This window comes from Austrofundulus limnaeus, unplaced genomic scaffold (assembly GCF_001266775.1).
Source record: "Austrofundulus limnaeus strain Quisiro unplaced genomic scaffold, Austrofundulus_limnaeus-1.0 Scaffold0, whole genome shotgun sequence".
Taxonomy (NCBI): domain Eukaryota; kingdom Metazoa; phylum Chordata; class Actinopteri; order Cyprinodontiformes; family Rivulidae; genus Austrofundulus; species Austrofundulus limnaeus.
In genome coordinates this window covers 10,258,212-10,271,032 of record NW_013952402.1, presented here as the reverse complement: position 1 = coordinate 10,271,032, position 12,821 = coordinate 10,258,212, and the positions used below count along the sequence as shown (strand labels likewise).

Genomic DNA, 12,821 nt, shown 5'->3' with positions numbered 1-12,821 from the left:
CACACACACACACACACACACACACACACACACACACACACACACACACACACTGCTTGGATAGGAGCTTAAAAGCTTTAACCTTCGCTTTGAAGATGTGTGGGGAGGGCCAGTGTGAGCTATGTCCGCTACGCTCTCCTCATACTTGTCCTCGCCATTTTTCCATTGCTTAATGCTCTTCCTCTTGAGGACACCTCCACCACAGCACACACATTGGTTTGTTTATTCTTGTGGGGACTTTTCATTGATTTCTAGTAATTTTCCAGCCATTTCTGTAGCCTAGCCCTGATCCCTTACCCTATAACCACCCTGGTACAAACCTAACCCTAAACATAACCCCTCAGTAAAAACACATATACATCAGGCAGAGCAGGAATTAATATAACATTTGAAGTACTGAGCATGAAAACAGTACATTTTTATGCTGTAACTGTCAGCAAACTGCAGTCATCACAGTGGAAATTAACAAATTACTGAATGTTTTCATGAAATGGTTGTCAGCAGACGTTCTAGTGGGAAAACCTTTGCTGCAGCTCGCTTCTGTGCAGAACATTTCCTCGTAGTCTTCAAATGTTCCTCCACCTCGTGCTATTTTCCCATGAAATCCTCCCAGACTGATGTTTTTTTTTTTTTTTTTTTTTTGCTGTAAGCTCCGTGAGTACATCAGGCCAGATGGAGGTCACTAAGCAGACGTGGAAGTGGTTTCCACAGGCGACGTTATCCAGCTTCTTTTGTGTGTGTGTTTATGTGTGTGTGTGTGTGGGGGCAATAAACTTCAAAGCTTCAAGTAGATTTTGTGCTCCATCTAGTGGTCTTTCAGCTGCTGTTACAGTAAATCTGTTTCTGCTCTGCTTCACAGGGAGATAAAGGAGAAGAAGGAATTAAGGTAGGTTGTCTCATTTATTACTTGATTTAAATATTATAATAAATATAAGAAGAAGACAAAACTGATTTTGGAGGTACGTAAGTGAGTTTACAACATGGGCTATCAAACAGAATGGTCGGTCTGGAAGAACGCTCTGCAGGCGTACTGTTTACTTTTCTCCAAGGCAACCACTTGCTGCTTCAGGCATTTGATCTCCTGTCTTAACATTTAAATCTCCCGCTGTCAGGTCGCTGTCAGTCCTTTCTCCCCTGAGCTTTTCCTCCTGTATTGTAATTTATCCCCGGTTGAAAAGGCACACCTGCTTTAAACTGCCCTGCTGCTCCTCAGAGCTGGTGTTTCTGTCCTCTTTGCAGGGGGATGAAGGGAAAAGGGGTTTCCCAGGAGAGAGGGGAGAGAAGGTAGACTGAAAGCTGTGCATAAGTGTGTGTGTATGTGTGTGTTGCATGTCAAGGTTTGTTACATGTATGTGAGCCAGGATCACAGGTGTGTCCTCTACAATTTGAATCATTCAAACTCAGTTTTAATTTATCTTTAAATAGAAAAAATGCACTAAATTTGGAAGGCGGGTGACCACCTTTAAGCTCAAAAAAACTTACTTGGAATCCCTCAAGAAGGCAACTACAATGATTCTGTAATATACTTATATCTCAAAGTCTTTGCAAAGAAATAATTATTTGGCTGATATTCCATGTGAGATTAGTTGATTTTTGGTATTTTGTCACATTTAATCTCTAATTTCTAACACTAATCTTCGTGCTTCAATGCTATTTCTAGGGATGTCTCGATGCCAGTTTTTCTTGAACTGAGTACAAGTACTTCAGTTTGGGTACTTGCCAATACCAAGTACCGACAATAAGTACATTCTGAGTTATGGTTATGGTGAGTGGGGATGGATAACCCTTTAAGCTCACAGGGTTTTAACAGGATAAAGAACTCATATGAGCGGTGGGCCTCATAAGTGGGCCCATTGTTCTCCCCAGAAAAACACTGAGCTTTAATCAAACCTTCACGTTCCTTGGATGAAGGACACGAGGTTAGAAACACTCTGTGTTCTGAGCTTTTCAGGATCCATGAAGAGGTCCCCAAGAATTATTTTTCCTTTGACTGCTCAGAGCCAGGCAGTGGTCTAAGTGGTGCAAAGACGTCTCTAATTCAATGCCACAGGCATCACACAGACMATTGTCATGGAGTCCCATCATCGTTTTGTGGTGTTTGAGCTGATTGTGCCCAGTTAGGACTCCAATTAGTGTACTTAGAGTTTTCCTTGTCATGGAGATGAGAGCTTTCCCAAACCTAAGATTTGAGCTGTTTATCAGTTCCCAAACCTGTTTACAGTCCGTCAGCTCCCTCCAGTGAATTGAGTGTTGATGTCTAATCCAGGCATGTAGGGCAGCCTTACAGGCTCTGGTCCTTTAAAGTGGACCTGACTGCCAGCTTTTGCAAGGTAATCAGCTCTCTCATTAATGCCAAAATGTCCTGGTACCCAATCAACAGTAATGCTGTTATTTCTCCCCAGTTGGTTGACTGTTTCAGCACAGTCCCAAGCTAAAACTTAAACAATACGCAGTGATTATAAAAAAACACATTTATTTTATTTAGAGCCTGGTACTAAATTGTATATACAGTGGGTAAAATAATATATACGTCAATATATAAAAAACACGTCAACATTTTTTCTCAGTAAATATATTACTAGAGGTGCTAATGACATGAAATTTTCACCAGATGTCGGTAACAACCCAAGTGATCCATACATACAAAGAAATCAAACCATAAATGTCCAGAAATGAAGTTATTTGTAATAATGTGAAATGGCACAGGGAAAAAAAGTATTAAAAACACTTACTGAAATTTATCTAATACTTACTAAAAAAATACGTACAAAAACCTTTGTTGTCAATGACAGCTTCAAGACGCCTCCTGTATGGAGAAACTAGTSGCATGCATTGCTCAGGTGTGATTTTGGCCCATTCTTCCACACAAACAGTCTTCAAATCTTGAAGGTTTCGTGGACCTCTTCTATGAACTCTGATCTTTAGTTCTTTCCATAGATTTTCTGTTGGATTCAGGTCAGCTGATTGGCTGGGCCATTCCAGCAGCTTTAGTTTCTTTCTCTGAAACCAACTGAGAGTTTCCTTGGCTTTGTGTTTGGGCTCATTGTCTTGCTGAAATGTCCAGCCACGTTTCATCTTCATCATCCTGGTAGATGGAAGCAGATTTTTATCAAGAATGTCTCTGTACATTTTTCCACTCATCCTTCCTTCAATTATTTGAAGTTTGCCAGTACCATATGCTGAAAAACAGCCCCACACCATGATGTTCCCACCTCCAAACTTCACTGTTGGTATGGTGTTTTTGGGCTGATGTGCAGTGCCATTTGACCTCCAAACATGATGTGTATTCTGGCATCCAAACAGTTCAATGTTGGTCTCATCTGACCAGACTATATTCTCCCAGTATTTCACAGGCTTGTCTAAATGTTGTGCAGCAAACTTTAAAGGAGCTTCAACATGCTGTTTCTTCAGCAGTGGAGTCTTGCGTGGTGAGCGTGCATACAGGCCATGGTGGTTCAGTGCATTACTTATTGTTTTATTTGAAACAAACGTACCTGCTAATTCCAGGTCTTTCTGAAGCTTCTTTGTATGTATGGATCACTTGGGTTGTTGCCAACATCTGGTGAAAATTTCATGTCATTAGCACCTCTAGTAATATATTTACTGAGAAAAATGTTGACGTAAAATAAGTATTGAACTACTTATTTTACCTGCTGTATATTGAATGTTTTTCAAAACGACTGCAATCAGAATGGTTGTGTCGCATTTCAGCCAATTTTTACRTCAGTGAGGTGGTGGGCGAGCACATTGATTCAATAATAATAATGACACTATCCTTGAGAAAAGCTGTTTAAGTCTTGTAACTCCACATTATTCAGCTACAGAACAGAAGTCCAGCTGTTTTCTTTTAATGTCCTGGAAAACTGAGAATCCAGACAAACATTGTCACTTTGGTCCATCAATACGAAGCCCAAATGTAGCATCCGTGGATAGAGACCCGTTTACATTTGTAAACAGTGAGCTGAATGCAACAACACATTATCTTCTGATTATGCAGGTTGCATTGATGGCAAAAAGCCTTCACACTGACATTTTTAGTAGGTCTCATTTAATCTGAATGCCCACGCAATAAAATGTATCATCCCAGGAGTCAGGGTATTTTGAGCGAGTACTTGCTGATATCGGGACACAACTCTGTTAGTATCGACATCATGGCAGTGGCAGCTGCAGCAGTGCCACTGTTTGTGTTTTTGTCATTAAAACCTGTAGCTCAAATACTTGAGGGAAAGAATAAAAGTCTAAGAAAAAGTAGCTACAGTAATCCTCAGGTAACAGCGAGATGAAAAAGCTTATGAGCTTTAATAATGAAGAAAAAGCAATTTTGCAGGCCAATTCTTCAATGCCAAAAAAGGGTTGCAGAAGGATTTGAGGCTTCCGTCAACTCTGGGAAGTCTGCTCTGAATATAATCTCAGTGAGCGGGCTGCCTGGTGCCAGAGGGAAACACTGACAGTATAGAGGTTTTGTGGTTAATACAATGGCCATTTATCTTTGGATAAGTCTGAATGCAAATAATGACTTTTAGACTCACATCCAAAGCTTCTAAATCCAACAACCATACATCCAGACATGATGGAAACAGCCCACCTCAGAACTTGTGTCAGAATCTGTCTCTGAGCTGAAATAATGGAGCTTGTCTTTGGACTAATGTCAATCAAGACTGAAAGCAACTGGGAACTAGGAGAAATAATAACTACAGCACTAAGACAGTGGATTTCTAGACAGACCACTGTTCATACCACCTTAATTACCCCAAGAACATACAGTCCTTGTTCGTTTTTCTACCTTAAAAACAGTGAGCTGCCTGGCTGAGAAAGTCTGGAGCACAATCAAAAATTCACATAATCAACCACACCACTCCGGTATTGTTCACTGTAACAAGTGGGAATCCATAGATATATTGTTTAAGAAGAAAGAAGTCAAGTTCAACCCAATTTTTTAACAGCTTTACAAAACAATGCATTTTTCACTTGTAACATTTAACACATTCAGGTACATTAAAAATCATTTGTGTTTTTAAAGTCTCAAACATAAGTAAAATGTCAAATTAGATGAGAAAAAATGTAAAAAAATATTAAAATAGAAAAAGGAATAACTAAAATAACTATTTACTTACCTAAAACAGAAAAGCAGAACATGGAAAGTTCACATTAGGCAGCTGGCAGAACCATATTCTACAGCTGCAATTTGAACAGGTTATAATAAGTCTAAATTTTGTGGATTCATTTTAACCCACTTGCTTCAGCCTATTTAGGATTTGCAAGAATGCATTTGCTTTCTGAAAGCCCCAACACAGTCAATTTGAGGTTTATTTCATGTATAATCTGGCCATGTTGTACAATACAGTGAACAGAGAACCAAAGTGGAATTAGGACATTTAAATCGTTTGGAAAAGTCCTTCACAGATTGATAAACAGCAAAAGATTAATTTTTATTTAATTGAAAACAGGCAAAAAAAAGTCTACCTTTGTAATTGGATGATCTTTAATCAGAAGGTCGCCGGTTCAACTCCCTGGACCAACCAGCCCCACTTTGGGCCCTTGAGCAAGACCCTTAACTCCTCAGCTGCTCCCCAGGAGCTGAAATTGGCAGCCCACTGCTCCACGTTTGTTCACATGTGTGATGGGTAAAACGCAGAGAATTAAATTCCCCATCAGGGGATCAATACAGTGTATAAAATAAAAAAAATTGAATGAAAAGYAAAGGTCGTCTTGTGTACTATGACAAGTTCATTAACATAGTCTGTTAGCTACAGCTTTGTTTGTTTGTTTGTTTGTTTGTTTGTTTGTTTGCTTGTTTGTTTGTTGCACTAACGGTGTAAATAGTTTTTCCTCACACATTTTAATGCATTTTGGTTTGTATTTATTAAATTAATACTGGCAGTGTAATATAAAAAAAACTGCACAGCAGAAGTGCAGGCATCACCAAGGTGACTTTTAGCCACATATTTTCAAGCACAATTAAGGAAACCAAGTTACTGAAGTTTATTCTCCTTCTGAAGATGTTTGCACAACCACTGCAAGGTTAGCACAGGCATGTAACACATACTTGTATCATCTTCATGTGCTCATCACAGGGAAAAATATGGTGGAAGTTGTGTGAAACAAATAAAAAAATACAATGATTTGCAAATCCTTTTCAACCTACAGCATATTCAGTTGAAATGTGAATATTCAATGTTCAAACAGATACACTTTTTTTTGCAAATGTTCACTAATCTTGAATTTGATACCTGCAACATGTTCCAAAAAAATTAAAAATAAACTGGCACAGGGGCAACAAAAGACTGGGAAAGTTGAGGAACGCTACAAAAAATAAATAAATAAAAACCACCTGTCTGGAGCATTCCACAGGTTAATTGGAGACAGGCTTGTCATGATTGACTGTAAAGGGAACTTCCCTGAAAGCCATGTCTTTTTCAGGGACGTCCTGCTTATTTCAGCAAGACATGTCAAGAGACATTCTGCACATGTTACAACAGTGTGGCTTCATAGTAAAAGAGTGCAGGTAATAGACTGTTCTCTCTGCAGTTCAGACTGTCTCCCACTGAAAATGTGTGGAGCATTATGCAGAGCAAAATACAACAACAGAGACCCTGGACTGTTGCGCAACTGATGTTGTTCAAGCAAAAATGYGAAATTGCACCTACAAAGCTTCAACAATTAGAGTCCTCAGGTCACACACATTTAAGTGTTGTTAAAGGAAAGGTGATGCAACACAGAGGTAAGCATGTCCATGTCTCTGCTTTTTTGGAATGTGTTGAAGGCATCAAATTCAAAATGAATGAACATTAAAAAAAAACAATAAAGTTGATCTATTTGAACATTAAATATCTTGTCTTTGTAGTGAATTTAATTGAATAAAGATTGAAAACAATTAGCAAATCATTTTATTCTGTTATTCATGTTCTACACAAGGTCCCAACTTCATTGGAATTGGAGATGAATGAAGAAATTACTATATTTTCCATTTCTCATGTGGAAAACCATGTGATCACACAGGATCACATGAGAATATTAAAACRTGGTTTTCCTGTGGGTTCTGTGTATTTTTCAATATTTTAAAGGGAAAAAAATTGATGAGATGTTATTTTTTTCTTTTTTGTTACTGTTTTATGCCATCTTGACTGCTGAAGGGTGACTCAGGTTTCCCAGGTGCTCTTGGGTTAAAGGTACAGTTTTAAGCACTCTGAGACAGTTAACATATAGCGTCACACAATCTATGGGCAATAACTGTCTTCCTTCATTGCAAAGGGCCAGGCTGGAATCCCTGGTTCTCCTGGTATTCCTGGCATTCCTGGCAAAAGGGGCTATCGGGTAGGCCTGGAATGGAATGAACGTCCTGTCTGGTCATTTTCATGTTAACATTTTTTTGTTCATTATCTGGGTTGCATAAGGCTGATCAGTCATTACCATTGTGTTTTGTGTTTGTGACTCACAATATTCCAGTTACATTACAGTGTTCCTGATTTACTAATATTATGCAGCAATAGAATTTGCTTCAACTCTGCACATTTGTCTCCACCACCCCCCGTTTCTATCCTGAACCAACTCACTGCACCCTTTACACCTGTGGGGAGGGTTGGAACCCTCATTACTACCTCAAGGGTGCAGTGCTGTCCCACAGACATGCACATTAGGTTATGTTTGTTAACCTCCAGTGGATGCACTAATTGTCAAAGTGTTGTCTCATCTGAATGGACAGAGTGAATCAAAACACACARGAAATCCGTTTATTTTGATCCAGTATGATGGCTTTGAGATGGTCGGCCATGTGCTGGACATAGCCTAATTAATGGCCATTATTTGGATATGTCATTTTCCCTTTCCTTTCTTAAATAAAATGTTGTACTGTGAATGTTGACTCATCCAGTAAATTACAATCGATTTTGCCTTTKTAAAATCAGTATTTATAGAGGCAGAACTGTTCGATCACTGCAACAGAAGATGAATTRTATCTTTCCTGACATGTCTGCCCTTTTTTGTGAAGGCAACATTTCCTCCTTTCCCTCTTCTCCTAAGGAGCAGTTACCTTTGGCTCTAACAAACAAAATATTTCATCCAAACTGCACTGCAGTTTAAGAAACATGCGCTTTAAGTTTATGCAGGAGGATTGTCTTTAAAATGCTGCAGATTATATTAGTTAAACTTAATCAGTGCAGAAAGATAGTGTTTTGTTTGCAGTACTGTTTGGAAAATCACATATGCATCTGACTAATGTCAGCAAAGACCGTACAACCCTTTGGTGAATCAGGGCACTGGTTGGTGTGGTTTTGTCTTACAATTTTAACACAATTACAGTAGTTTTCATTGCTGGTGTTGAAGGTGACACATCATGCAAAATCCACTTTTTTATCTGGTAAATACATTTTGTTGTGTCTCAAGGAGTGCAGAAGAGTTGAATTTAGTCTCCACCGGTGCTGCGTAGATATCTTTATATTCTGTTTTGATCATATTTTTCAACATTTCCAGTTCTCTATGATGTTTTTTTTTTTTACTATAACGTCACAGTAATTGCAACGGAATTGCCAAATAATGTCCGGACTTACTAACTACACTTACTTCAAATGAGCCAGTCTGGAAACTGGAGGAGGAAGGGCGAGAAGCGCCTCATTTGGATTTAAAGAGACAGCCTCAAAACGAGTTGATCTGAGACACACCTCAGAAAAGTGGTGAAAGAGGGGCTTGTGGAGCTACAATAAGATCAAAGTCAGACCAATGCATTGCAGTTCCACTTCATATAGACCTCAACTGAATGGTTAAAATGTGAAAAAGAAGGATTTAAAAGCCTGATATGTCTCATTTAACTGTTTTCATTTCATACGAGCAAAATTAGTTTGCTGATGAGAAACATGGCTTGTTATTAAAAGGCCTGAAAAATTAACTGCTAATGAATCAGAATATCTGAATTCATTCCAACTACTTTGTTGTCTTTGTGTTGAATAACTGATGCATTTTCTTGCACATGAAGCAACAGTATGCATCACCTCATTGCTTCATATGTGTTTAAGCGTAGCTGGGTTTGTGTTCCTTGTTGAGGTGCAAGAGTTTCAGTGTTCTTGTGTCAAAATGTTATGATTTAACACAAGCTGTCAAAGATGTAATTAATGTGTTTTATTTTATACTGTGGAATATTCAGTAATTTTGACAAATATTTGTTGTAAAGCTGCATTATTCTGAGTTTTGTTATTTAACCTWTGAATGCAATGTCTTTTTTTGTTGTTCATTTGTTTTTGTGTAGATCAAACTGATTATATTCACTTAATCAAAACAAAACATATTGGTTGAGGTTAGTAAGATGTTATATTGCTTGAATACCAGGGGGAGAAAGGAGAGCCGGGAACAACTGCTAAAGGAATCAAAGGAGAGCCGGGTTCACCTGGACTGCCAGGACTAACGGGATCCAAGGTAACATGAACTAGTTTGACAGATTTATGAACATGCAGCTTTGGTGTTTATCCATTAAATAAAATTATAACATGTAAACGAGGTAATCAAATATTCATTTCTATTTCAGGGTGAGAAAGGAGATAAGGTAAGAAGGAAAGATTGGAGCACTTGTGAAAGAACTGAGAAACGACATTTAAAAGTGTATTTTATATTTTTATGTCACATCTTGATGGGTTTAACATCTTATGTTTACTTCCATCAAACTGGTAATTGTAAGCTTCTTTTTTAAGTCTGACTGTTTATTTGTCTTTTTGATATATTTAGGGAGATGCAGGTCTTCAAGGACCAGCTGGACCAAGAGTAAGTCTTCACTGATTTTACTAAAATGTTCATCATATTGCAAACATAGCTTTAAGGAGGACAACAGTTCAGTACATGTTCTTTCTCAACTTTTAGGGTCCTTCAGGCCCAACTGGAGAGCCAGGAAGAGCTGACATCCTGAACAATGAAAACGTATGTTACTCTTAAAAACATTTACAAGCAAAAAGAGATAATTGTCAGGGTACTGATTCTAAATCCTTCCTTACAGGATATCCGCAACATACGTCTGATGGTAAGCAGCTTTAAGAYTTGATCTCATGTATCGAAACACTGCATTTAGGTGTTAGAGGAGAAACCAGRTGCAGCTTTCAGCATGGCAGGAAGATTTAATTAGAACATAATTTTGAACACTAAGCTAAACTGAGTAAGATTACTAAAAACATATAGCAATGAAGCTTTACCAAGTAACAAAACATGATAAATTAAACAAATATCTCATCCCATTCTAGGGTCCCCCTGGATTACCTGGACCTCCAGGATCACCTGGAGTCCCTGGCACAAAAGTAGGAGCAATTTATTATCACAAATGGCAAAAAAAAATATTTATAAACTATGTTATTACAAACTTTATTTACATTTTATTCCTCTGTTATTTTCTAAATAGATTTTTTTATGTTTAACATGTATTGTCAACAACATATTCATAGTTATGTCAACATTACTTTATCTTAAGGGTGAAGTTGGTCTACCAGGTCCTCCAGGACTAGATGGAGAAAAGGTAATACTTGATTATCACCAGTTAATATTGTTGTCAGTTTCATACAAATCTTTGTTTTCTTAAATGCGCAAAAACAGATATTTTGGTAATTTGTACCTCATTTGTATCTGAAAAAGTAAAAATACTCATTCAAAATTTGTTTTATATCAGACATTTAGATTACACTTTTGATAGAGGGAAACTGTGGATCTAAAATATGTCCAATTTTTGCTGAGTACAAATTTTTAATCACATCCAGTAATGGATCCGTTGCTTAATTTGCAGGGTTTTTTTGTCAGATCTTAGTTATCCTTGCTGTATAAATCAACTTCCACCACACAGATTAGTTATGTGACGTAGAGAAATAGGAAAATGTTTTCTCAGTGAGCAGCAGGTCTAAATGAGAGGAGGCACTCCTGAAAACTACAAGGACAGTGACTCATATCAGGGACAGCACATGCAGGATGGTATTTGTAAATCAATAAATGGTTTGACTTTTTATTTTATTTTATTTATCTTTACCTTTACAGCATTACCCTATTTTTAAATGCCAAAGTGATGGTTTTATCATGGGCCATGTGTTTGTTGTACCCTCTGTGGGGAGCATTGGGACTACACTGGCTTTCAAAGCAGCTACAGTTTGGGGCATCCACCATGAAGGCCTGAAGAAAAGTTTGCTCTCCCAAGAGCTAAATATTACACGCTCTCTGGAGTTTAAGAGGAGAGAAGAGAGCTTGTATCTCTGTCAGTTGTTTGCATAAATATAGGAAACTTTTTTTCCTCTCTCATGCATCAATCTTTATATAAAGCTGGACAAACTGTGCCAGCAAAGACAGAAGCTGCATGTAGTTAGTAATGCAGTTTGAGGCACACATCTCCCTGATCAACACTCATAAAGGCTATGCATTACTTTGATGAGTTAGGGCCTCTATTTCTACAAAGGTTTGGCAAAACAAAGTGTGGCACAGTCCTGCTGACATACAGAGCTCTGGGAGATTGGGTGGGGGTGTGGGGTGCCTTGGTGATTGTGCCTAAATATTTACTTATCCATGACATTTGTCTTTTTCTTTTGTGTGTGTGTGTGTGTGTGTGTGTGTATGTGTGTGTGAGTGCATGCGTGCGTGCGTGCGTGCATGCGTGCGTGTGTGTGTGTGTGTGTGTGTGTGGTGGGGATAGAAATAAAAAAGATTTGCTCATTTGACCGCAAAATGTGTCCGCTACTGTTTTGTCTCTGAGATGAGCTCATGCCTGAAAACCTCAGCAGGTTTTCTGTGCAGAGATGATATATTCCTTCTTGTTTAATACACTATAGATGAAAACAGGATTCAGACACATGGAAATCCCGTTTACCTGCAAAAACACATCATGTTCTGGATGAAACACCGAAACATCTCTTGTTTTATCTGGAACTGAAACTAACGCCGTTTTTGTTTTTTTTACTGCTGCTATTGGTTTCCAGCATTAGGCTTTAGGCACCTGTGTTTCTCCAATGAGCCTTATTGTTGGAAGAGTAATTTTGTTACAATAGCAATACATTTTTTTAATTAAAAATAAAACAAGTGATTACATTTTTTAGGGGAGTTTAAAGCAGTCTAATGCAGCATGACTCAGGTTTCTTTAAAAAAAAGAAAGAGGCATAGCACCTGTTACAAAACTAAGTTATTCATATAACAATAGGTTTATGAATGAAGACACCAAACTCTAATAGTTTAACAAGTTAGTAATATAAGTTCTTTATGAATTTTGATTTACTGCAAATTGGGAACAGTCKATCAGGACTTACAATAAAAGTTTAGCTTTTATGCAAAAATGTATCTGTTTCCAAGTTAGCACCTTGTTAATATGTGAGCAACAATGAATTTATGTGTTTAAAGGGACCCAGAGGAAAGCCTGGAGAGCCCGGTCCTCCAGGTCCAGCTGGTCCAGAAGGTACCAGAGGAGAGAGTGGCGTCATGGGCTATCCAGGACCCAAGGGAGAAAAAGGAGACATGGGTCCATCTGGATCACCTGTGAGTCGCCTTGTTAACCAAACACCACACCACATAAAACTGCCCTGGTTTCTGTCCAAAATCTTTTAGATTTCACATCTGCCTTTTAATTATCTAATTAAAGAGTTGCAAACTGGAAGAGAYGCCAAGACTGCACTAAGTGCTATTTTTAGACATTTTGGCACAAGTTTCCTGTGTAAAGTAACTCTGTGCCACTTTAATTATAAAACTAAAATGAGTTGAACATCCCTGACAGAATCCTTTATACAATCACTAAAAGGATCATTGGACTCCATCCATCCATCCATCCATCCATCCATCCATCCATCCATCCATCCATCCATCCATCCATCCATCCATCCATCCAT

The 12,821-nt window shown here is 38.2% G+C and overlaps 1 protein-coding gene across 1 annotated transcript in view; it reads left to right on the top strand.

Annotated features, from left to right (window-relative positions):
* col13a1 (collagen, type XIII, alpha 1) overlaps positions 1–12,821 on the top strand; it is a 150,233-nt gene that overhangs the window by 107,669 nt on the left and 29,743 nt on the right. Inside the window, exons 20-31 of the mRNA XM_014002722.1 lie at positions 860–886; positions 1,240–1,284; positions 7,134–7,169; positions 7,252–7,314; positions 9,319–9,405; positions 9,515–9,532; positions 9,712–9,747; positions 9,844–9,900; positions 9,977–10,000; positions 10,218–10,271; positions 10,442–10,486; positions 12,340–12,474. Of these exons, the coding sequence (XP_013858176.1) occupies positions 860–886; positions 1,240–1,284; positions 7,134–7,169; positions 7,252–7,314; positions 9,319–9,405; positions 9,515–9,532; positions 9,712–9,747; positions 9,844–9,900; positions 9,977–10,000; positions 10,218–10,271; positions 10,442–10,486; positions 12,340–12,474 (627 nt within the window). The remainder of the gene's footprint in view (positions 1–859; positions 887–1,239; positions 1,285–7,133; positions 7,170–7,251; positions 7,315–9,318; positions 9,406–9,514; positions 9,533–9,711; positions 9,748–9,843; positions 9,901–9,976; positions 10,001–10,217; positions 10,272–10,441; positions 10,487–12,339; positions 12,475–12,821) is intronic.